The sequence below is a fragment of the Acomys minous genome (genome assembly GCF_964271855.1).
Source record: "Acomys minous genome assembly, chromosome: 14".
NCBI classification, from domain to species: Eukaryota; Metazoa; Chordata; class Mammalia; order Rodentia; family Muridae; genus Acomys; species Acomys minous.
In genome coordinates, this window is record NC_140496.1 from 9884254 (window position 1) to 9909258 (window position 25005).

General features: G+C 46.5%; 1 protein-coding gene across 1 annotated transcript in view; it reads right to left on the reverse strand.

Annotated features, from left to right (window-relative positions):
- Nucleotides 1–25005, reverse strand: part of CDH13 (cadherin 13) — a 984669-nt gene that overhangs the window by 584544 nt on the left and 375120 nt on the right. The window contains exon 3 of the mRNA XM_084755241.1: nt 13515–13723. Within this exon, the coding sequence (XP_084611367.1) occupies nt 13515–13723 (209 nt within the window). The remainder of the gene's footprint in view (nt 1–13514; nt 13724–25005) is intronic.

The following is a 25005-nucleotide window of genomic DNA, read 5'->3' on the forward strand; positions in this document are numbered from 1 at the left end:
ACACATAGTTTTATTGTCCGTTGTATGGATGGAAAGGACCATACCAAAATTGTGACTCATAAGAAAATAGGAAAATAGAAATATTATATTCTGCCTTTTTCCCCCTCTTCCTATAGGTTACTTCTCTCTCTCTCCTCTCCCCTCTTTCTCTCCTCCTTTTCTTTTGTCTTTATTTCCCTTTCTTTTCTAAGGGTTTCATGTGGCCCAGACTGGCTTTGAACATATAACCTTGAACTTCTGATCCTCCTGCCTCTACCTGCTAAATTCCGGGAGCACAGGCCTGGGTCACTACTCTCCCTTAAGCTGTGCTGCAGTTTGAATCCAGGCCTTCATCCGCAACAGGCAGGGACCCCCACCATGTGAGCCACACCTGCTGCCCAGGCGTTTCTTCTTTTAAACATTCAGTTTCCAGATCTCCTTTCTTCATTCCGTCCATCTCTAGAGCGATAGTCCCCACAGGCCTGAGTGGAAGAGGGAATCTCAGCTAACGAGGGAAATGAGCTGATGGCCGAGCTCTTTGGGGCTCAGCTTTGTTAACAGGGGCCAAGTTCAACAAGGGACTTGGAGTGAAGAGGTTGTCATGTCTCGATTATCTGTGTTAACCAGGGTTTAGAAGGATGAACCGTACAGGGAGGTAGATAACGTAGCATAGTTCCTTGGCCTTCCTCTTACGGCTTTGCAAAACCAACCGAAACAAAGAACCGAAGCCAGGTTACACAGGCACTCAGAATAAGAGCAACGGCCAGGGAGCAGAGGGCGAGCCTCCAAAATATCCTGGCTAGGTGTTCAGCCACGGCCTGAGTCTCTCAGAGAACTCAGCTTTGTTTATAGCTTCCTATCTTTAAAGGAAAGATGCTGGAAAGTGTTGTCCGCAGAAGCCCAACTTGCCTGCCTGACGTGATGAAGGGTTTGGTTGAAGGTGCACACTTTTTTGTCGAAGGATTTGTTGCCAAAAGATAGAGAGTTGAAGGTAGTGGCTGATTTCCATAAGAAGCTGGGAGCAGGGGGAACAGTGTACATGGAACTAGCACAGCACCCCATCCTTAGATCACAGGCCTTGGCTTTTGTGATTGACAAGGAGAAAAAGAACCTTGGGGGAGGCCCCGCCCACCTCTGCCTCTGAACTGTAAGAGGCCTGTGGGGGGGGGGTGGAGGGGTGCAGGGGTGCACTTGAGAGAGTTGGGGGTTGGTCAGAGCTACCCAGTGATCAAAGAGGGTTCTTCCCCAAAGCAGTGTCAAGCCACTGAGTCTCTTTGGCACTGAGCAGTCCTGGCAGTCCTGTACCCTCCTCCAAGAGCCCCTGCTCCTGCTACTGGCTGTCTCTTCCAGACTGGAGAGACTAAAAAAAAAAACCGCCAAGAGCTTTAAGGTCACACTTTGTGTTTCTGTGATTTTTTTTTCTTCCCCTGCCTACATTTAGGTTCAGATCTGCTACTGAATAAAATTTTGAAAATGATTTTTTTTTTTGAGAATTGATATTTCTCTGCCTGGTAGAGGGAAAATAAAAAGGACAGTTTGCAAAATTTGTTTTCTGCTTTAAAAGCAGCAGCTGTTGCACCCTTTGATGATCACGCACACAAAATTTGCCATTCCATTTGCTACTGCTGGTCTTATTTTGAAAACACAATCCCACAAGTAATGGTGTCAGTTCCCGTTAAGGGCCCCAAGGGAATGTGGAGATTCTTGCTGTGCGCATGCATGCATGCTTGCATATGGAGAACAGAGGCCACTGTTAGGTGCCTTCCCCTAACACTCTCTGTTTTTGAGGCACAGTCTCTTACTGAGCCTTCGACCATCTGTCAGAGAGGTCCAGAAATCTTCTGTCTCTGCCTCCCCAGTGCTGATATTATGGCCACATTTACCTCCATCAGCTTACGCACGGGGAGGGGGGAAGGGGGGTTGAACTCATGTCCTTGTGCCTTCACAGCACATACTTTACTGACTGAGCTATCTCTCCAGATTCTCACCATTATTTTTAAGGTAGCACCCCTAAAGAGTCCAGGCTGGAGGGGAAAAGGAACCCCACGGACGTCAACTGTAATATGGTGAAAGCCGAGACAGCATGCGAGCCCTTCTTACTCGTCTGGGTAGCATCTCGAGTCTAGACTTGGCTCAGGACAAGTGAGAGGGGATGGCATGGCACCCACGGGGTAGCCAGGGAGTTCTAATGCTAGCATCTGCCATAAATCATACCAGGGCACAGGCCTGTGGCCACGCAGGAGGAGCTTGTGAGGGGGACCATGAGATGTGATTGTTACGCATGCTACCTCGAGAAAAGATTTCATTGATGTGCAATCTCTCCGTGTCCTTAATTTCACTCTCCAGACAAATGCTGACAAGCTGTAGTCTGCTCAGAGACACTGATCTCACATCAGAGCTTTTGTCCCCTGCCAGCTTCAAGGTGTTTATCTCTGAGCCACTGTTACCCATGAAGAAAACTTCCCTTGTGAATAGAACCTTTGGAAACATCCCAGCAGCCCAGAAGCCCAGGGCTCAGATGCCTGTCTGAGGTCTTAGGAGCATGCTCACTTTTGCAGTCATTTTTGCTTCTCTTTACCTTGACCTTTCTCCCTGGCACTTCTGAGAAGAACAGAACAGCTGCACATTTACTGTAAACCCAGTTCACAGCGGGCAGGTCCCTCCACAGGACTTCCCTAAGAGCTCGAGGGAAGAAGTGGTCTGAAAGAGACAGCATTGTCTCCATGGTCACCCTAAGATGTCCCCAGTGATTCGTTTGCAGCAACCATATAAGGCGGCAGAGTGGACAGCCATGGGAGAGCCTAGAAAATTCTATCAGCCAGTGAGGGAAAGCGCCACCTCTCACAGCCCCGTACTCTGCTCACTTCAAAGCCCCGTGTGCCTGTTGCAGACTCTAACAACAGTCAGAACGATTCATTTGGAGAGCACTGTGGGCTTGAAACTGAGGGATACCAGTGGCCAGCTTCATGACTCAAGACCCAAGGCCTATGGGTCTCAGATCCCTGACAAGAACAAGAGAAGCACCAGCTCCCCCGGGACATCCTTGTGAGGATCGAATCAGACACTGCACATAAAAATAAAATGGGGAATCATAATTTATAAGAATAGATATAAATGATAAATGTGAGGCATTTTTACCCATACTTAACTCTGAAGACGACTACAGTTCCTGGCTCAGAAGCATTTATGTAAGAAGCCTTATGCTGTTCTATGATGGTCTTTCTCCCCAATGTTCCCTTTACGGGGAAAGATTTGTCAAAAGTGCCCTGATAGCCCAAGGCCTGTCCACTGACCCAAAACGTTCTTTAGGGGGCCTCCGCTCAACTCTGGATCCATATTTATTCCACACATACCCCCGCCACTTTTTCCACCACTTTTTCATCTCCTTCATCCTTCTCTGGCAGTCACTGACTAGCAGAAGAGCAGTGGGGACACTGTAGATGTCACCGCTACAGAAGCAAGCAGTAGTGATTCTGGTCAGCCAGTGCCTCGGCTCACCCTCCTGCTTCTGTCACTTGTCAGCAGAGGCAGATCTCTAGTCCGCTGAGCTACTGCCACGTCTATGGAATGGGACTAAGAGGCCGGGCACGGTGTGGCTGGAGAGATTGGAGAAATGACTCTCTAAGGGGGAGCACTCAGTGACTGGCTCTTCCATCCTCCTTTGAAAGTATACAGTTGTTCTCAGAGACTCTAAGAACAATTATGGCTAGTGTGGCCTTTCTTGCCACCGGTAACTAGGGAGCGCTTTAAAATGGATGCTCAAATTGATGGTACGCACCGCGGCTTGAATGAGAATGCTCCCATCAGCTTCATGTGTTTTGGACACTTGGTCTGCAGTTAGTGGTGCTGGAAGGGAAGGTAACGGGACCTGTAGGGAGCGGAGCCTTACTGAAAGACTTATAGTGGGCTTTACTTCCTGGTCTCTATTTGCTTTCTGTGTGTGAATAAAATGTGACCATTCTGTTTCCTGACTGCCCGACTGGCCTCACCCTCCAGCTGCCATGTCTTCTCAACCATGATGGGCACTAGGCCCCTCTGGAAACAAAAGCCGAATAAGCCCCTGTGTCCCCAGTGCCGTTTCTGGTCATATTACTTATCCCATCATCAGAAGGGTAAACTAGGACTTTTAGCCTTCGAAGTCTTGGCATGAAAAGAACATTTTCAAAACGCATCCTTCATCCTCTTAGTGTTGATTGACCGCTGAAATGACAACACATTAGGAACGCGATGTGGCGCAGACAGGGAGAATTCAATAGAATATTGTATTGGAATTGACTTCACTTGGTTCTGTTCAGTGGGATGCTAAGAAAGCTTGGATTGATAAATGTGACTTTGAGGTTCTGGAATGGACTGTGTATAAACTGAGGTCTGCAGTTTTCCCAAGCCGAAAAGAGGCCGGTTGCAGTTATCGCCATGTTCAGCTATTTTTCCCCAAGCACTCCAATTAAAATTAATCTTCAGAATATAGTTTTTGTAGATTCCGATCCACAAAGCAATCTGTTATCTACTTAAATTAATGAATCGAAGGATGCCTTTTTATCTATATTTGAATGCTTTCCTGGAGCTAAGACCCATAAACACAACAATTTAGGCATGTGTCAAAATGAAGCAGCCCAAATACAACATTGAAGGCCCTATCCTTGGCTCTGTGTGATCATTTCTGAGCTGTATATTTTCCCCAATTTGGGTGACAGTTAAATGGATACTAATTTTCCTTAATAGTAACTTCAGATGCTCTTGCCATGGAGGTAATCTGAGGTGTTTGAAGTTATCTCGCTTGTTAAATCAGTACCCATTAAGTTTTCTACGTCTTTAACTCATCATTTCTTTATGGTCACAGTAAATGTACACGCTGGTCCTCCACAGGGGTGTTTATAAACACATTCCATGCAAGAGAAACTGATGTAATTGACTAGCTTCACAGAATCCGCGCCATTCCCAGTCAGTGCGATGAGGTCTCGGAAAAAAAGCTAATTCATTTCACTTAAGCAACTATTTTCCCATTAACAGCATCTATGTGGTGGTTTGAATGAGAAACCGCTCCTATAGTCTGGGGGCGTTTGAACACTTGATTCCCAGTAGGTGGTGCTGTTTTGGGAAGTTTAGGTCGTGCAGCCCAGCAGGAGGAAGTATAACTAGGGATGAGCTCTCTGATAGTAGTGGCTGGCTTCTGCTCTGCTTTCTCTGCTTGCTCCCTTGCTTGACTTTGCATGTGGACTCTCAGCCTCCTGCTCCTGCTGCTAGGCCTGCTGTTTGCTCCCATGCATGCCTTGGTCTAGGTCATGGTGCTTCATGCAATCAACGGATACAGCCTGAATGCTTTGGCAAGAACAAGTCAAAACACCTGTATACAGGTGTCTTAGACATGAGCTGGTGAAAGGGGCCAAAACAGACAGGATGCATGTGGATGGCTCAGGACTGAAGAAGAAGAAAGTTTACCTAAGAAACAACTGCGCGGCAGCATCTTTGCCTAGAGTGTGTGATCAGGAAAGCTAGGGAGAGATGAAATAGATGACAGTACTTACTGGGTACTAGACAGGCTGAGATCCATCTGCTGGGCACCTAGACAGACATGAAGCCTTCTTAAATGTCCTGTATCTTATCATGACTTCCATGCTTGGAGCTAATACCCCCCACTGTATGCATGAGAAGACTGACACCAAAGAATCTAGGTGATGACTCAGAGCCATTTGCATGGAAGAACAGTAGCAAGCAGGCAATTGACCTCAGAGCAAGCACGTATGAGCAAGGACAGGGGCCCTCGGCTGCTGCTTTGGGGTTTGTTAGTCAGGTTATCCTCACAGCACTCACCCAGCCCAACACCAAGGCTCTAAGAAACACTATGGTCGCACACAGGCTTCTGGGAGGTTGGCAGTGTATTTTATATTATTATTTAAAAATTAACAAACAAGCCAAGCGTTTTTTTTTTTCAAGTTGCTCCTTTCTTGATTGCTTGGTTTTTGTTTTTGTTTTTGCTATTGTTGTATTTATTTGCTTTTGTTAGCTACACTGAAGCAGTTTGCACTTCCATCCTCGAAGCTGGAACAGGAGCTAAACCACGTCATTCAAATCACACACTCGCTGTAACGATGAACAATGAAGAAAAATAAGCCTCGAAAGCAACCTTTGCAGGTCATGAAACCACTTTTACATGTCATCGTTAAGGGATTCTTTGAATGGCAAAAATGTGGCAACAGTTATGACTATTATTTACATTTAATTCCAAGGACTTAATTTAAAGTCCAGTTTTCCTTTGGGTGGAGGCCGGTTTTATGTGTATTGACCTTCCAGTAAAGAATTGTACATCACTTCTAATTAACTTCCAAGCACTGCCAAGTCTTTGTTTTTTTAAGTAGAGTCAGAGAAATAAAACATTTCTTCTCTAGAAGTCTAGCCATTGGCTTATATAAACAAGACACCTAGCCATAGGGGTTGCCACGTAGGGCCCCCTGGAATAGCAGATTTCCTGTGACGTTAGAAGTGAGAGCAATTGGTCACATTGGGCAAGCAGGAGGATTAGTGTTCTCAGTTTGCCTCGCTCATTCACTGAGCATATGTTATGGATCTGGTTTTGACAACCCAATCACGAGGAGTAAGTGCCATTGTCATGGCACTTAAACATTTCCATCATTGTTCTAAACGTTTTTCAGGTAACTCATCCTGTTGCCATGACACCCACATGAGGCCGAGGCTCTGATTAAACCCATTTCGCAGCCAAGGAAGCTGGAGCAGAAGACGAATTCTGTTCCAGGATTCCTCCCAAATTTGGCCAATCCTTGATCTCAGGAGCTCAGAACTAAGATGGACCCAAGCACAAAGAAGGATGAAGCTCATATTTATTGGAGAAGATGGAGGGAGGAGGCCGTGAGAGAGCATGGAAGGAAAGAATTAACCAGGCAGGGGGCCAGTCAGAGAGGCATTCCCAAAGAAGAGCCATCTGAAGAGGCCTGGAGTATCCATGTCTTACTCGGAGTAGCGAGTGCGGCCATTGAGCAGCTTGGCTCATATCGGAAGTGACAGAGTCTGAAGACGGAGGTAGCTCCTGTGAAGGAGTAGGGAGGCGTGGTCCACCCACAGGCACACAGTAGTTTGCTATTAGGGGTGGCAAGTCTCAATGAAGGAGTGATGTGAGGGGACTGTCATTCCACTCATTCATTCATTCAAAGCACACACTGAGGACTGACTGTGTGGCAGGCACTTGCTAGGTAGTACAGAAAGAGCAATGGCTGACCAGGAAGAGAAAAAGCAGGAGGGAGGATGGAGAGGAGACAGGAGAAGAGTGAAAGAGGGAGGGGCAGAGAGATGGTGAAGGTAGAAAACAAGTTGGAAAGCGGTTGTGTTCTCTTAGCCCCTGTGACGTTTACAAGTGTGGTACAGAGCAAGGCCTTAAACTTGGAAACAAGAGAAAACACATCACAAATGGGGAGGACACTCAGAAAGGAGGGGCACTGGGTGGGGAGGGAGGCTGCTGCTGCTGTCTGTGTGGGTCCTTCCTCTGGATAGGAACAGGAGAGACTCCCAGAGGAGCCTCAGCAGATGAAGGCCCTTGAAGGCAGGAGGGAGGCGGATGGACAAGAGGGACACCGCAGCAGGAGCGCCCGTGCTGTACTTTGAGGGCCTTTGCAGAGCTGCGTCTTCTTCAGAATCTACCTTTAATCCCAGCACTCGGGAGGTAGAGGCAGGCGGGTCGCTGTGAGTTCGAGGCCAGCCTGGTCTACAAAGTGAGTCCAGGACAGCCAAGGCTACACAGAGAAACCCTGTCTCAAAAGACCAAAAAAAGAAAAAAAAATTACAAAAAACAAAAACACCAGGGTCGAGAGCACGGAGTGACTTGTCTAAGGTCAAACAACCAGTAGGCAGAGGGATGTGTACATGAAATGCGAGGCTGCTCATTTCTACCCTAAAGCAAAAGTCCTACCGCCCTGAGTTGCCCCATATTAGCCATCAACTCCTGGGAATCTCTATAAAGATGCCTCAAGAGCCTTTAGCTCAATAAGCACAGGGCTTACCAAATATCCTGCCCATCTACCTCTGCCCTACCCAGTCCCATTTATCTCCATCTTCCACACCCCAAAACTTACAATCATCCAGACACACATCTTAGCCTGGTCTTCCTTCAAGCCACACTGTATATCTAGTTTCCTCAATTGCTTCTATGCAGCTGTAAGCCACATGCTGCAAGTCTCTTGACTCATGTGCAATGGCAGCATCCGCTAAGAGTAGCATTCCTGCAAGCAGAGTATTAGGGGATGTGTGTTCAGGTTGTGCGAGCCCCAGCGTTTCACTTTTCTTTTTGTCAATTTCGTGTTAGGGCTCTTGGCTGAGTTCTCATGTGTGCATATGGTGGGAGAATAACATGACCAACCTCCCAGGGAGAGTATGAAAATGAGAGAAAAAATATCCATTAAACCATATGTTGAGGTTCACACCCTTTGAAGGGTTCCATGAAGTAGATTCTTGAAAAGAATACAAGCCATGATTTTAACCACTTGCTCTTCTGTCTACTTGAGTCAAGGCTTCCAAAGCTTTTCTTCCTGCCTGTTTCTCTGTCAAGAATCTAAAAGATCCTTGTTGCCTTTAATGCAAGTCTAAAAATCCTTTCTGCTTGTCCACTTTTCCTGTGATTAGAACTCAATACTACCCTCCAAGACTCCTCCAGCCCCAAATGCAGAACGCTGAGATGCCAAAGTGCTCTCAGTCCTACGGGAGTACAGTGTGCCGGATAATCCGAGGGGACAAACTTGCCTCTGATAGCTGTGGTTGCACTGTTCCTAGCTGAGTGACAAGATCAATCTCAAATTCCTGGGTAGAGATGAAAGCAAGGCGCAAAGGGGAGTGATGTTAGGTACGAGTGAGGGTTCTCACAACCTTCTAGCTTCAGCCACAGGAACAGGGAGCGTCAGAATGGGTCTGAATAGGACCCCGCGACATGCCAGTCTAGATCATGGTCCCTGCTTTCCCACTGTCATCATAGTCTCTGTGGAACGTGACCTTCATGTACATTGCTCAGTTCCAGACTCTGAGGGGATCAATTCTCCACCCCTGGTCAGACAGGGGAGTTAGGGCTGAGTCACCTCCATGATCTACATGCTGTGCATCAGGACAAGGGATGCTGTCATTGCATCTCACACTCCTCCCCCCCCCCCCCCATGAGGTGTAGATGATAGTGTGGTCCACTTTTCGAATGCCGTGGGATGTAAGGGGTGAATACGGCAGGGGAGGAGGGCTGAGCTCCCAGCGCATTACATAAGCATCAGCACTGGTCATTACTGTAGCCCCAGCTAAATGCTAACAGTTACTGCTGCGCACATCGTCTCATTTGATGCTCATGGAGACCCTGGGAGGTCCATTACCATCTCTTCTTTATGGATGATAAACTCAGACCGAACGGAAGCTTGGGAGGTAGAGCAATTTACCCAAGGTCAAAGAGCTAAGGAGAGATACATCCTGTAGCCAATTAGTCATTTCCCTCAGGAGGTCTGACCTCATGGCACATCCCTCACTCTCCAAAGGGACCATCCTTCAAGGGACGGCTCGGGCCAGGATAGGGCAGCACCTGAAAGAGGCCAGAGGCGTGGGCTAAGCAGCTAGGATGACTACGTACAGATCTCATCCATAACACTGAGTGACCTTGGATGAGTCATTCAGTCCTTGTAGAGCCTTCTCAATAAGGTGGGGATACGAGCAAGTACCTCACACTTAATATATTGCACGAACTAATCATTCTAACACATGAGAGAGGGACCCAGTACACAAATAGCCCAGGATTCTTGGTCTTTCCCTTCTCCAAAGGCACACAGCATCTCTCGCTTCTGCATCCCTGTCTGGTACTAAACCATCCCTACATTCCTTTACTTTTCCTTCTAACAGAACACCAGGTCAATCCAGGTACAGCTGTGCCATGAATATGAAATATTCCTCCAGGGTCCATATGTTGGATACTTGGTAGTACTATTTTAGAATGTTCTGGAATCACTAGGAAGTGGGGCCTAACTGGAAGAAGCAGATCACTAGAGACATGCCTTAGTAAGCTCTGCCTTGTCCCCAGTCTGTCTTCTCTGTCTGTATCCCATGTTCCATATGCTGGCACAGGCATGATGCTCTCATCTCACCGCAGGCCCAGAATCAGCAGAGCCAAAAATATCTGCAGTGAAGCCTCTGAAATGGTGACCCTAAATTAATCTCCCCACCTTTGCACTGCTCTTACAGGTATTTTAATTACAGCTACAAGAAAGCAAACCACCGCTCCTAATTATTGATGGTCCCCTATAGCCTCTCCCTGCTTGTCCCCACAACAGGGCCTTTAAAAAAATGGGCTGGTAAGATGGCACAGTTGGCAAAGCACCTGCCATGTAAACATGAGGGCCTCAGGTCAGGTCTCCAGGAGCCACGTGAGTGGGGAACATCGATGCCTGTCTGTAGTCTCAGAGGCAGGAGGCGCCCGGAGCTCGTAGCTAGCCAGTCTAATTGAAGCTTCATGCTCACAGAGAGACAGCCTGTCTCAAAAATAAGATGGAGAGTGATGAATCTCTGACATCCCATGTTCATGTGCATCCCCATGCATGTGTATGCATGTCAATATAAACACTCGTGCGTGTGCACACACACACTCACACACCCTATACATGCAGGTATGTAGCTCTGGCTGTCTCCAGGATCCTTTTGCTGTTTTGTTTTTCCTTTTTTCTTTTCCTTTTTGGGGTTCTTGTTATGGACACATCTGGGCATATTTAAACTTCATAAAGTCATCAAGGCTCCTAGTGCCTGTTCTGATGGCATCTAGTCCACTGAATGCCACAGCAGCCTTTCCCATCCCCAACCCCAGGTGCTTTACAGGAAGCCCGAGCTCAGCCAAGCTTTGCCCACAGGGCACTTAGACAGGCAGAGCTTGGAGGAGCTGTGCTGCTGGATGCATCTCACAGGGCCTCAAGATACCCAAATGCTATAGCCAAATCTGGGCCATAAACCCAGTCTCCTCATCCTTCAAGGGAGGCATTTGCCCTGAGAAGTACCCAGAATCCTCCCTGCTGTCTTTTGAACAAACACTGTGACATTCTTTACTTACTATAAATATGAACCATTAATCATTACAAACAATGCCCATTAGAACCATTTAGTTCCTTATGTAACCATCCCCTTTCTTGATCTTTGTACCATTTACAATCTCCTAAGAAGTGTTTTTGTCACCCAGTCTGGCAGTTCTGTTGTTTGAGTCATTTGCCAAGTTGCTCCATCACAGCACCAGTGAGATGCTGTGAAAACACCGCCAGCTAGAAAGAAACAGGCTTGCCTTTGTGTGTGGATGCATTTCCACACTGGCGTAGGCAGTCACTAATGGCCTACTGTCTGTAAAAAGGTCAGTGACACTGCTGTTTTGCTAAACAATGGGCATGCTGTCAAACGCCTTCTAAATATTTATGTTTACAGTTTAGCACTGCTCTCAGCCTTGGTCAGAGAAGCTTCCTTTTGTAGCGAGCATCAGTCCCTGCAGAGATTCACAACTGGGCATCCATACCAACCCCAAGCCCAAGGTTAGGGAGAACATCGTGGAAGAAGGGGCAGAGAGAACAGAAGAGCAGGAGCATGGGAGGAACGCCACAGAATGATGTTTTCTGTGTGTGACATGGCCTCGTGCTCCTGAACCCACGGCAGCTGTGATGTCCTGCCCAAGACTGAGCCTGTCAACATTCTGTCATGGAAGGGGGAGGGGCCATGAGCCTCCAGCCCTAGCTGAGGAACTCCTGGTGGTTGATGGCTACTGAGAAATAGGGAGTCACTTTTCTTCAGTGATGTAGCTACTGTGACTGGCCCCCTGATCCAGAAAATAGCCCCAAACCCCAAGTCCATGCTCATGCGGACAACCCAGATTAAACGCAGTGCATCAAGAAGAGAAAGACATGAAAATAGAAGGAGAACTTGTTGAGGGAAAAGCTCAGAAAAAATGAGTAATAAAACGGGTAAATATGATAAAAAAAATGCCCCATATACAGTATGAAATGATTAAATAAGAAATCAAATAAAGCACCAATGGTGTGTGTGTGTGTGTGTGTGTGTGTGTGTGTGTGTGTGTGTGTGTGTCTCCTTAACTTTCAGACTCACAAACAGAAAAAATAACCATAGCGTTTGTTCTGTTCAGACATCGTAAATAGAGTCCATGCCTGAAACATCCATACATGATCAATGGACAGTTGTTCCTACAAGTGCTGCATTGGGAGAGTTTCTCTGGTCCAGCAAGGGGCATCCAGCCACATCTGATATGAGCATGATGATGGAGTCAGCCATGGTGATGTGTGAGGCATCCCAGCCTGTGTCACCCCTCTAGTCTGCAGATAGAGGAATTATACTGCTCTCCTAAGATTGTAGAGACAGTACTGGCATGAAGCCAGCACTCATTGCTGGTTGTACGCCCTCAGCATCCCAGCTGGGGCACCGTCCTCGCTCCACCACTGAACTCAACTTCAGACAAGTCAGGCTTGTGGAGAGCGCCAGATGGAGACTCAGTGAGAATCATGAGCTTCTCAGAGAGAAGAACCAGGGCAGCAGGCAGGAGAAAAGGCTATCCACACCTAGCTGGGGACACTGCCACCGCTCCTGTCATTGTTTTGTCAGAGCCTGCCAGGGGGGTTTTCAGAACGTATAATGAAGACACGGGAGTCAGGGAGTCCCTAGAGAAGGAAGAATTGGTTGCAGAGTATAGCCCAAGCACTCTGCCTGACACAATTATCATGCTTATAAGTGACACCGATCAGGCTTGTACACATATGTGGGCATGTCAGGAACTACCATACATGAACATTTGGAAGAGAATGTGTGTCAGTTCATGGCAAAACAACAACAACAACAACATCATCATCATCATCATCAACAACAACAACAGCCTTCTCTGTGCAATGGCCTCCCTCCTATCCAACTCTGAGCCACTGTGCTTCCAGAATGCCAAATCCCCACCCCTCTTCCTCTGATAATAGCACTTTCATTAATTTTTGGGTAAATATCCTCTTTCACTCCTGTTCCATGTGTTAGGCAGCTGGGGACATCTTCAGGAAAGGTCATGCTACCAACCAGAATGTCACAAATGGTCCAGTGCCTCCATCAGGGATGGACATGTGAAGTAATAGGAGCCAATGATATTCAATCACAAGCTTTGGTTGGTATCACCAGGAAAAGGAGGAATCAGGTGAACGAAGTGGGCTGGAGAAGGAATTGCGCTTGCCAGAGGACCTCTACACTAGGATACCACAGACGGGGGCCAATGAGCAAGAAGGAACCAGAAGAGGGATACAAATCAGGGTGGATGCCCTCGTCTAGGTACCAGTGCATGCTTGGTGGAAAAGGAAGTCTAAAAATGCCTTAGTTACATGAGCCACTGCATTCCCGCTGCCGCCTTCTTCATCTTGTATTTTTGAGTTGGATCTTTGTCAGTCTTGGCAACGATAACAACAGAAAGCCCCTTGATCAACATGATAAACGCTCATTTCCCACGTGATATGGAATCTAATGCTGCTCTTGTAACTCACACCGAGCACTCGACTTACCTGCAAGGATCCCTGGATGTCTTTCCCCCCGACGATCACAAGTTCGGCCATATCTTCAGCGTGAGGAGTCCTCGCATGGACAAACAGGGTCCTGCCCACTGCAGTTATGTTTCTGAGAGCGACCAAGGTGCCGTCGCTGTTCACCTTGAAGTGTGGGCTGGAGACCTCATAGTGCAGCTTCTCATTGCCCTTGCAGTCGGTGAAGGTCACTAGGGAAAAGAAAACACACAGTGGGAGCAAGGTAAGTCGGTTGGACAGCCGCCTACTGAGATGTCTCTGATCTGTTAAACATGGATGGTTGAGTGAGTGCGCCACCACCTACCCTCTACCCTGCCCTCTGGGCTGACCTAAGCATAGCCACTTGGACTATGCTGATGGAGTTTACCCAATCAATACACAACCTTGGGCTTGGGATGCTGCTCAGCTAGAAATACAAAATCCTCTGTATTTGGTCACCAGCACAAATTGGACACAGAGGGTAGGTGCCTATAAACCCCGGCGCTTGGGAGGTAGAGGCAGGAGGATCAGAAAAAGTCATCTTAGATTAAAGAACAAGTTTGAGACCACCCTGGATTACATGTGATCAGCTCAAAGAGGAAAACACAAAAAGGTCAACTTTGAGTTTCTAGCCAATAGCTCAGCATTGTGGGGGCTGAGGAAGGGTGGGTCCTGTCCCTCAGGGTTATGGATGAAGTAAGGGTCAGTTATGGCAGTTTGTTTTCACAATGCGTGAGTCTTTGAGCAGAGCCACAACATATAGAAGCATCAAATATGGCATTGACAAGACAATACCTGAGCTCTAACTTGAAACTGAGTGGTCCAGCAGGCCCTGCAGAGGGTGGAGAACTTTCAGGCATTCAAGCTTATTCAAAGATATGATATGGGTGTTCACAGAAATGCAGGAGGCACCAAAATTGATTTGGGGAAAGAGGAGACCTAGGGGCACTTATGGGGGGTTAGTTGGAAATGGGTGAGAGGTGTTGGCAAGTAGAAGAGCATTCTGAAAATGTCTTTTTGAAACAAGCAGAAAAGCCTGTAAACTGGGGGTGCTTCGTGGAAGCCATCCACTCTCCTGCTGTGTTGCCTATCCCAGCAGTAGGTGTGTTTTCTGGCTCCAGTGGGGAACAGAGTTTGGGAATCACACGAGAGCCCTTTGAAGTCCCAGAGATCTCCATCATAGACATGATCTATAGAATGTGGCTGGAAGATGGGCAGGAAGAAAAGCCAAGACAATCAGTTAGTGTGGTGCTGGCAAAGAATATGTGGTAATGGTAGAGACCGTAGACCTGGGGGTGGAAATGGGCAGATGAGGTCATGATTTAGGGACATAAAGACAAATAAAGACAGTAAGCCCTTGGCTGAGCCACCTCGGCCTTGAACAATGTCACCAGTGGTAGCTGATGACAGTGATCATGCTCTCCTCTGGGGTGCCTCTGTACTAGGCCCACAATTCCACCATTCTGCCTTTCTCTCTGTGCTTTATGTCTGCTTGCCTGTCTCCCTTCTATTGATTCTGAAGATCCTTGTAAGTAAGCATGGAATTGTACTATACTTATAGTGAATACAGGGGGCATTTCCTTGAAGATTTATTTCTCTTGCGTGTCTATCAGTATGTAAGCCATGGGAGTGCAAGTGTCAATGGAGACCAGAAGAGGGCGTTAGAGCTCCTGGAGTTACAGTTAGATGTGAGTTGCCCAGTGTCCAGGCCAAGAACTTAACTCAAGTCCCTTGGTGAACAGCAAGTGCTCTTAATGGCTGAGCTCTCTCTCTCTCTTCCCTTCCTCCTTCCCTCCCCCCACCTCTCTCTCTCTCTCTCTCTCTCTCTCTCTCTCTCTCTCTCTCTCTCTCTCTCCCTCCCTCCCTCCCTCCCTCCAAACCCTGGGATATTTTCTAAGACTCTAATGTGTGCCTGAAACCCTGGCTATAACTGAATATATATTTTTATTCCTATGCACACATATGCTTATGATAAAGTTTAATGCATGAAGTATGCACAGTAAGAGATTAATAACAATAATGAGTAATAAAAAGAGCAATTATAACACTATTCTGTAATAAAAGCTATGTGGATAGAATCCAAATCACTATATTGATCCTAATCATGATATCATATTCCAGTATTTGGCTGTACCAGGTTTATTTATTCTACTAACGATAAACACTGGGCTCCTCTCTGCCCCCCATCTCTCCTCATTCTCCCTACTCCCTCTCTCCCCATCTCTTGCATCCCTCTTCCTTTATTTCTTCTTTCTCTGTTTCTTTCTATCCTACTATGTGTGTACTTCTCTTTCTTTGACTCTGTCAGTCTCTTCATGTCTCTGCCTCTATCTCTTTCTGTGAAATTTTAAACTTAAAACCTTTAGTTGCAGCAGACTGAAGATACCTAAAGATAGTGAAAGTCAAAACTACTAATAAGAAGCATGGCATGACTATTTTTTGGTGCTCTACCTGGCGGTCTTGTCTACTTTGTAAATCTACAATGGGACAGAGACCACACAACTCAATGCATATCCATGGTGTCAGTGCAACTGACTGCCCATCACTCAGATCATAACACAGAATTTGACTGGTTCCTCCTTATTGAGTAAAATGGCTCCCCTTCTCCCTAGAGACCACATTACCATCACTGATGAACCCACATTAATTTACTGGGGTAATGAAACTGTCCAGCAAATGTCCTTTTGTGCTCAACTTTTGTGAGGCTAATTCATAGAATATTTTACCCAAAATCACTACTTAGTAATCACTAAAGACTATACTGACTCTAGTCTTTGGATCATAATTCGGGACATACCTGTATTAATTCTGCTGTCAATGGGCACCAGGGCTATTATTAGCTTTGGTCTCTTAAAATATTGGGAACTTTATTTTCTATGTCTCTTGGTGACAATGTCAACTTGGGTCCTAGTATCCTGAGAAAGCCATGGAAAGATCTGAGGGGCTGAGGCCCTCTTGTTCTTCCAGGAAGATGATTGCAGAACAGGGGGTATTTTCTTGAAGATTTATCTTTCTTTATTTGTATGTCTATCAGTATGTTTGTCTTATGAATATAAATTCCAGTGGAGACCAGAAGAGGGCGTTAGATCTTCTGGAGACCATTACATTAGGGGACAGTAATGGCAGCAGGTGTAGGTGGCACATTCCTCCACAGGAGTCCTGAGCTAAGCATTTGCACACATTGTCTTACCTTCACAGCAAAGAAGATATAGCCGCCACTCTGATCCCCGCCCGCACACACACATATACCTGGAACTTTCTGTACGGCCATTGTGGCTTGGAGAAAGGTCTACATAGTGTGCTAATGAGAAGTGGAGAAAAGACTCCTGGTTCATGACAGTGTCAGCACTACATAAGCATGATTTCCCAGTAAAGTCCTTCCAGGACCTGGGCATGACTGCACATCAGAGCCCCACAGCTTCCTGCTCAGTCCTGCTCCTACAGTCTCACCAAGCTGGGAAGTGAAATGCATTCACCACCTCTCAACCTCTCAGACACACCATGTGACGCTGATCTCGGGGGTCGACTTGATGACACCCGGAACCAACTAAAACCCAAACTACTGGGGAGGCCTGTGAGACAGCCTTGTGAACTGAACAACTATGGGATTCTTGGCCTTTTCATTGGGAGACAGGCAGTGCTGACCTAACTGAGCCACAGCCTGCAAGCCAACCTAATAAATCTCACACACACACACACACACACACACACACACACACACACACACACATACATTCTGTCAGTTCCATTGCTCTAGAGAACCCTGACTAACATGCCCTGTGTTCAGGCTCCCGGACAATCTCCACAGTTGCTTAGGTGGACTTTGGTATCTGCGGTCCTCGGACTCTTGCTCCTTTCCTCTGACCATCTTAGTGGTCAAGATTCCTCAGGCTTGCCCAGTTTCCATTCTTGGAGGTGAACTGTGCAGGGGCTGTTCATGGTGGTTAGCAGAAAAGTTCACATCCACTGAGAGCAACATTCCCAGAGATTTGCAGAGACTTGCTGCCACACAGGCAGCTGGAGGACTCTGGCCATCATAGCCCATGGACAGGATCAAAGCAGAAGGCCTCAGCTACAGAGAGATGGGGAGAGGAAAGGCTGACAGAGGACTGCGGGAGACCTGGGTTCATGCTGAGCTCCCTACTGTTCTTGCTTCTTCCCCCTTCCTGTTTCCCTCTCTCCATCCACAAACGCTAAGCAAGAGCCCATATTGTGTAAGATGCTGCGTTCATAGCTCTCCCAAGAGTCAGCAGTATCTAGCTGGAAATTTCTCAAGGGACATGGATGTGAATCCAGGATTACTGTGAGTCACAGAAGATCTATCTCAGGGAGACAGACCCAAAGTTTATGCAAGATTCCTGCTGTGCCAAGTGAACTGTACATAAGCAAGGGAGACAGACTTCTTCCTAAGGGAAGCAAGAAGCAAAGAGAGAGATGACTGGGCCTGGGGATTGGGGCACTGAAAGTCACTCAAAGCCTTGGTCCTTAAGGGAACCCTTGAGCTTTCTACTAATGATTCCAATGACTATGGCTTCTCGTTGAAGAATGATACATAGTCACCAAAGTCTTCCATGTCTAGGCTGGGCTCCACCCCTCCACCTGTCCCTTCCCTCTCTACCTCCCCACCTGTTGCTTTCATCACTGGGTCTGACAGGCAGAAGGAACTCTTTGTAGTATTCACTCTAGAAATGCCCAACTACTCAGCAAGATTCAGCTTGTCCTAGTTGCATTTCTGTTGCCGTGGTAAAAACAAAAGCAACATAGGGGGAGAGAGAGAGAGAGTTAATCTGCCTTACAAGTCCACGTTACAGTCCACTATTGTGGGGAAATCAAGACAAGAGCTTAAAGTGTCATGTCCACAAGTTGAGAACAGGAAGAGAATAAATACAAGGGTCCTTGTTTACTACGAGCTCTGTCCTCTCATACTATTTTGGATCTCCTACCAAGGGGATGGTACCACCCACAGTGGAGCTTCCTAATTAACAGGCAAAACAATCCCACACAGACCCACAGCTTGATCTAGACAAGTCCGCATTAAGACTCCCCTCCTGGGAGATTCCAGGTTATGTGAAGCTGATGGCTCAAACTAACCAGTGAGCCAATCAAGCCACTAACCAGTGCGCATGCTCCTGTCTCAGTTTTCTAATGCAAGGCCTTCACATCAAGCCATGCGTCATACCTCCTAACAGTCATATCGATATATCTCTACCAGTCCAGAGCAGAAATTGAATCTTATTTTTATTATTCATTCCTATGTGCTTAGCAATAAACAAACCACTTTTATTCCATACAAGAGGCTGCCATAACAGTTTCCCTGAATCCCATTATTAGCCAGGAGGGGAAAAAAAAGGTGCTCTGCTGGTGGGGATGATGGCCCCAGTCTTGTGAGCCAGACAGGCTGCAGACAAGGCTGCCAACTGAGGTCAAGGCCTGTGGTGATCTCCTGACTTAGTTGAGCCGAGTGGTAGATATGGGTGTAAAAGATGAGCTACAGTCTCTCCTGAACTCCATACTTGGCACATACCACGTCACGCACACAGTCTCCCATGTTTGGACTGACTCTATATATCAGTAAAGTCAGCAGTTCTGGTTCCTTTCTCCCTGTGGCTTAATACAGCTTTGCCTGGTCTCAAAACACAACCAATGTGAACAGCTTGAACAGAGACCAGTCATTATACCCACCACAGCCAATGCGGGCAGCTAGAACAGAGACCAGTCATTACACCCACCACAGCCAATGTGGGCAGCTAGAACAGAGACCAGTCATTACACCCACCACAGCCAATGTGAGCAGCTACAACAGAGACCAGTCATTACACCCACCACAGCCAATGTGAGCAGCTACAACAGAGGACCAGCCAACACCCACCACAGCCAATGTGGGCAGCTAGAACAGAGGACCAGCCAACACCCACTATTCACCGCCATTATCTGCATGGCTCCTGATAGCCTAGCTCTGGTCCAAGATACGGTCCACATCTTCTCCTCACCACACGGCCACAGTGTAGCAATGCTTTCTGGCTTTTACTTTTCATTACCTACTTCCCTAAAGAGACATTTTAGATATTTTCCTAAATTTTATCACTATCATAAAAACTTAACGTCACAGATACATTGATGTTTGTCTACATATTTTATGTCTATCTCAGCTTACTCTTTTCTAAGTAACTCTTTATTCCTTCATGCATAAAAGTAAATTTTGTCTCCTTGGAGGCAGTACAGTCCCACTGAGGATTACAGAGAATAACGCCGAAGCTTCATTTTCCATTTTACAGGAGGAGAAACTGACTTGAAGACTTGCTTAGTCAAGGTCAGGCATCGAACAGGAACCCACACCACATCTGACCTGTCTCCTTCTGTTCTAGATACACTCACTTCACTTCCTAGTAGTAGAGGAACTAGGGAAGGGTAGCTTCATATTTCAATGCCCTTGGGTATCCCACGGTGAGGGCATCTGAGGGGACAGGGGATCACTTATAAACTACTAACAGAATTTGAAGGAAAAAAAAAAAAACCTACGTCCTTATGTCAGTATACCAAGTCAGTAACCAAGATGTCAGATAACAAACTATTTATCTGAATGCCAGGTTTCCACATTTCTCAGCCATTCCTGACATAGAGTGGAGGCTGGGGACCTGGCACACTGTGAACTGTTACCCCTGGGCCACAGGAATGGTAGTTTCCATGCTGGTTTTTAAGCTCCGTTCTGATCGTGACCCCTGTTGGAGCCCTGCTACCTTGGAACATCCTGTGTCTTTACTCTTGCCTTCTGGGAAGTGGGCTCACTGACGACACCCTTGTGACATACCAAAAGTAAGATATACATCTGTGCACAGAGCTCTCTTGAGACTGAACTTGCCTCTCTGACAAGGATGGTCCCCGAATCGGCCATCATCCCCTCCTTCTCCGCAGCTTCCCTCTCCCAATGGGTCCCCCTGTTCCCGTGCCCCCCTCACTTGTTTTCAGTCAGGCCTCTTTGCTCAGATCATGAGTGAGCTGTTATCAAGGAGAAGAGCACTCTAGGCAGCTCTGCTCCAGCTGATCCTGAGATCCAGTGAGCCTGCCTGAGAACCCCTTTGCTTAGTGGGGTGAAGCCCAGTCTCTTCTTGGCAAGAGCATTGAGAAGAAAGAGTGATACGATGCAGGTGAGGCTACACTGCTTTGCCCACAACACTGAAAGAATCTTTAGAAAGATAACTCCATTTAAACCTAATCTGGGATATTTGCTGAAAGCACAGAGAGCTTTAAGTTCACACCCAGGATTCCAATCCCTCCTCTCTGTTTATATAAATGCAGACAGATAGTCTCTTCTTCTCTGGGAAGGGAGGATAATTTGTATATATCATGTCTGTGGTAGCATGTTATATAAATTGAATGGGATTACCTCCCCCAACACACACACACACACACACACACACACACACACACACACACACACTGCCCTCTGGCTCATCTTTCTGAGTAATTGGTCACCAGTTGGTGGAGCTCTTTGGGAAGGATCAGGAAGTGTTGGCCCTGTTGGAGGAGGCGTGACACTGGAGGCAGGCATTAAGGTTTCAAAATTCTCACCATTCCCAGTGTGTTCTCTCTACTTGCAGGTGAAGATGTGGGCTCCCAGGGCCATGCTTTTGTTCATCTATAGTGGACCTTAACTCTCTGAACACATAAACCCCATTAAATGCTCTATTTTATAAGTTGCCTTGCTCATGGCATTTTGTCACAGCAATAGAAAAATGATTAAGACAATGGAGGTGTACTATTCTAGTAAACATATATTAAAATAAAACTAAAAATTCAATAAAAAGTTAAGTTTAGTCACCAAGTCCTCTTACTGCTTCCTAGTGCTTCCTTGGAAATCCTGACCTGTGTTAAGTTCCTCTCAGTCCATCCTTTATACAGATTATGGCTCCACCCTAGTCAATTTATGATCCAGGTCTGATACCAGGTAGATGGATTATTTTTCTCATGACTATGACCAAAACCAAGAAGTAACTGAAGAGAGAAAACGTTTCTCTTGGCTCACAGTCTGAGGAGACGTAGTCCATTGTAGCGGGAAGGTGTGGCAGCACAAACATGAGCAGCTAGGCATACGGTGCGTCCCTAACCGGGAATCAGAGACCTCACAGGAAGTAAGGCTGAGCTTACAAACCTCAGGGGTCAGATCCCTCCCAGTGACACACTTCCTGCAACAGGCTCTTCTCCCTAAAGGTTCCTAAATCTTCTAAATCAGCACCATTATCTAGGGAGTGAGGGCTCAAGCACATGGGCCTATTAGGATACTTTACATTCAAATCACAGCAGTGGAGAGTGGAGTGAAAGAGTATACCTAACATCCACTGGTGGGGAAGGACAGAGAGACACACATTCTAGCAGAGACTCAAATCCTGATGGCTCCTACATGGTGGTAACCAGTGATATGTAACACAGGCCTGTTGTACATAAAGAACAGCTCACTAAAAGAGAAATAATTTATCCTATAGAAAAAGAGACGCTACTTCTTACCTACTCTAATACTATATTGAATTCCCAATTAAGGAATACTATGGAGAAGAACTGCCTTGCCTCACAGTGCCCTGTTAGTGAGTCTGCTGATTCCTGAAGGCACCAGTGAGGTGCCAGCTTGGCACAGAGATGAAGGTAATGTATGTCCGGAGGTACAGAAGTTAAGGAACACAGCTAAGGAAGAATTGGATAGTTTATGAAAATTTAAAATGTTTGTTTCTATAGTGACGACGTTCAAAACATTAGTAGCTCCGAATGATATTTCCATAGATGACTCAAAGGAAAAAAAATTATAATATGCAATTAAACCTGTGAACAAATATCTAAAATATCTTAGTGGCAATGGGGGAAGGCAGTGAACTGTCCGTGCTCTCTTGAACCTATTGGAAAAATTTTTGCACATACTTTATAATGGTGACATTTAAAATAGCTTCTAGAAAGAATTAAAAAAAATAAGCTAGACATATTATACACCCCTACATGAGGATTTATGGGAGTCAGTTGCATAACATCATTCTTTGAGATAATCTGCGGGCACCCCAGGAGAAGAGAGGGGGAGGTGAAACCGCCCCACCTGGGGGAAAATGCAAATGAGATGAATGGCACCACTCAGCGTTTCAATTATGCTTTCAGCATGTTTCCACTCAAAATGTCCTCTGGGCTTAATGCAAATGTCACAAAAAGACAAACTTTAGCTGGGAGACAAAAGCCACAGCTGAAATGGGAAGTTTGGCACATGAATTAAGGGACCTTAATCTTCCTGACCTGGATGTCAGTGCTTTTCCCTTTCTTTGTTTTGAATGTTGGTTCTTAGGGATGAGAACCCCAAAGGCATAGATTTCTTACCATCACAGAAAATGAAGCAGAGGCGAAAATTAAGCTGTACTACCAGGACATAGGAAGATGCAGATGGATTTAAATTTATCTGCTAAGTACTGAAGACTGCTGCTCCTGCAGATACGTCTGAACTAATACAGGGGGCCTGTGATATACTTATAAGGGCATTTGGCTCTGTCTGTGGTCCATATGCTCCCATCTTTGATGGAAAATGGTCCTAACGATGGTAGGTATCACTTGAGGCTTGCAAGCTGCTGCCGTCAATTCTCTTGCAGTGATCCTCACGGTCTTTGCGTAACTGGTGCAAGCACGTGTGTGGATGGGGAGGGAAGGCTGTGAATCAGCGTTCTGGGAGCTGTAGACCTCACACAGGCAGGATCTGTGCCCATCATCTCTACCCACCCTCCCCACCACCACAAAAAAAAAAATCGTCCCTTTCAGTCCTATAGAGAAGTCTTGATCCATAGCACTTGTCAGAGCCAATCACACTGCAGATTCCAAGATACCAATTTGCCTCCAGCTGCCTTGAAAATTCTCCGAACTGTATCAGTTCACAGGACTAACTGTCCTAGCCATCTTCTAAGACTTGACACTGTCTTTGTATGGGTAAGTGTAAACTGTTTACTCTCTCTCAGACTAGCGTGTATCTGTCTTCCTAGGACTGTTGGCCTAACTAAAAACCCAGAATTCAGCTGCCCGTCAGCACAAAGGGCTCATATAGTAAATGTTGAACTTCAGTATCTAGGGAGTTGGGGGAACAAGTCCGTTCTAATGAATAAGCTGACATTTAGGACAGAACCATCAGATGGACCCTCTGTGGGATGTACAATGCCAACCTGATAGCCCTTCAATGGCCCTTGATATCCCACTGGTACCCAGAGGCATGAGCATCCTCTGAAAGAACTTGTGGGCTTAGTCCAGAGGGTCTTCAGAACTGCATGAGTGACACAAACAACATTTCATGTGGTTTATCAAGCCCCCACTGCTCATGCCTTCTGGGCAACAAGCAGTCACTCACATGTGTGCCGTACGTATCATTCATGGTGGGAAACATAGTGATGACAAGCCCAGCCTCCGTCCTCCATCCATGATAGCCTCTTGGTTCCTGAATGTACGGGGCTGTATGCTTGGCTCCATAATTGGCTGAGAATTGTTCTGATGTCCACAGGACTTGTGTGAGGTCCGGGGAGCATCTTAGCATGACAGATCTGCTCAGGAGTAGATTTGTACCTGCAAAAACTGTGTGGATTTGATAGATGCAGGGTACTCATAAACCAGCCTTAATACCATCTCACGCATCAATTCCAACTTTGATAAAATAGAGTTTCAATTCTATCATGTCAGGGGAAGATCTAATGAGTGATTCAGCCAAGGGAATCCTTAGTACAAACCTATTTTTGCCATGTAAACCCTTAAGGGTTTCCTCTTAGAAAAAGACAGAGCCTACATCTGCTTTCAGTGGGTTTCTTTTTCCTTCTACAGACCATTAAAAACTGAGCTGCTAGCTCTCAGCTTCTTTTCTGTCAAACTCATCTTCCATGTCTTTCAATCACGGAAGGCTCCTTTCTGATTAGATGCTGAGCAAGTCTGTCCCAGGGTGATTAGGAATTTGGAGTTGGAGACGGAGTGGTTTTATACATTTCAGAGAGCCTGACATGGTCAACTCTGTTAAATGAAGAAACATCAGAAGTGCGCCGCGGCAGCCAAGCATTTGGAGCCACCCCCCAAGGTCAAGCAGTGAAACGATGGTAGGTATGAATTCGGGCGAGCATTTGCATGCATAAGGTGACCAGAAACTTCCCCAGCCAGTGAGATGGAGCTGTGGACTCAGCAAGGCTGAGGACTGCCACATCTAGGTGTGTAGAGATCTCCTTGGTCACCTCAGGTGAGTCAACTATCCCCCTTACAGAGCCCTTGGCTTGCCATGTACCTACTAATTTGTGTGTGTATCTGGGACCCTCTCTGTGAGCATCTTCAGGGTAACACAAGAAGAGGCTTCCTCCTCTATTGCTGTAAGGATAAATGTTATTACAGTTGTAGTCACAGGGGCACCCACTTATGGCAGGGTGCCCTGGGATTCAGAGCTCAGCTATGTTTGATACCCTGACGAGTCTTGAACTTTCATACTCCTCCAGGTATCGCTGTGGAGGACAGA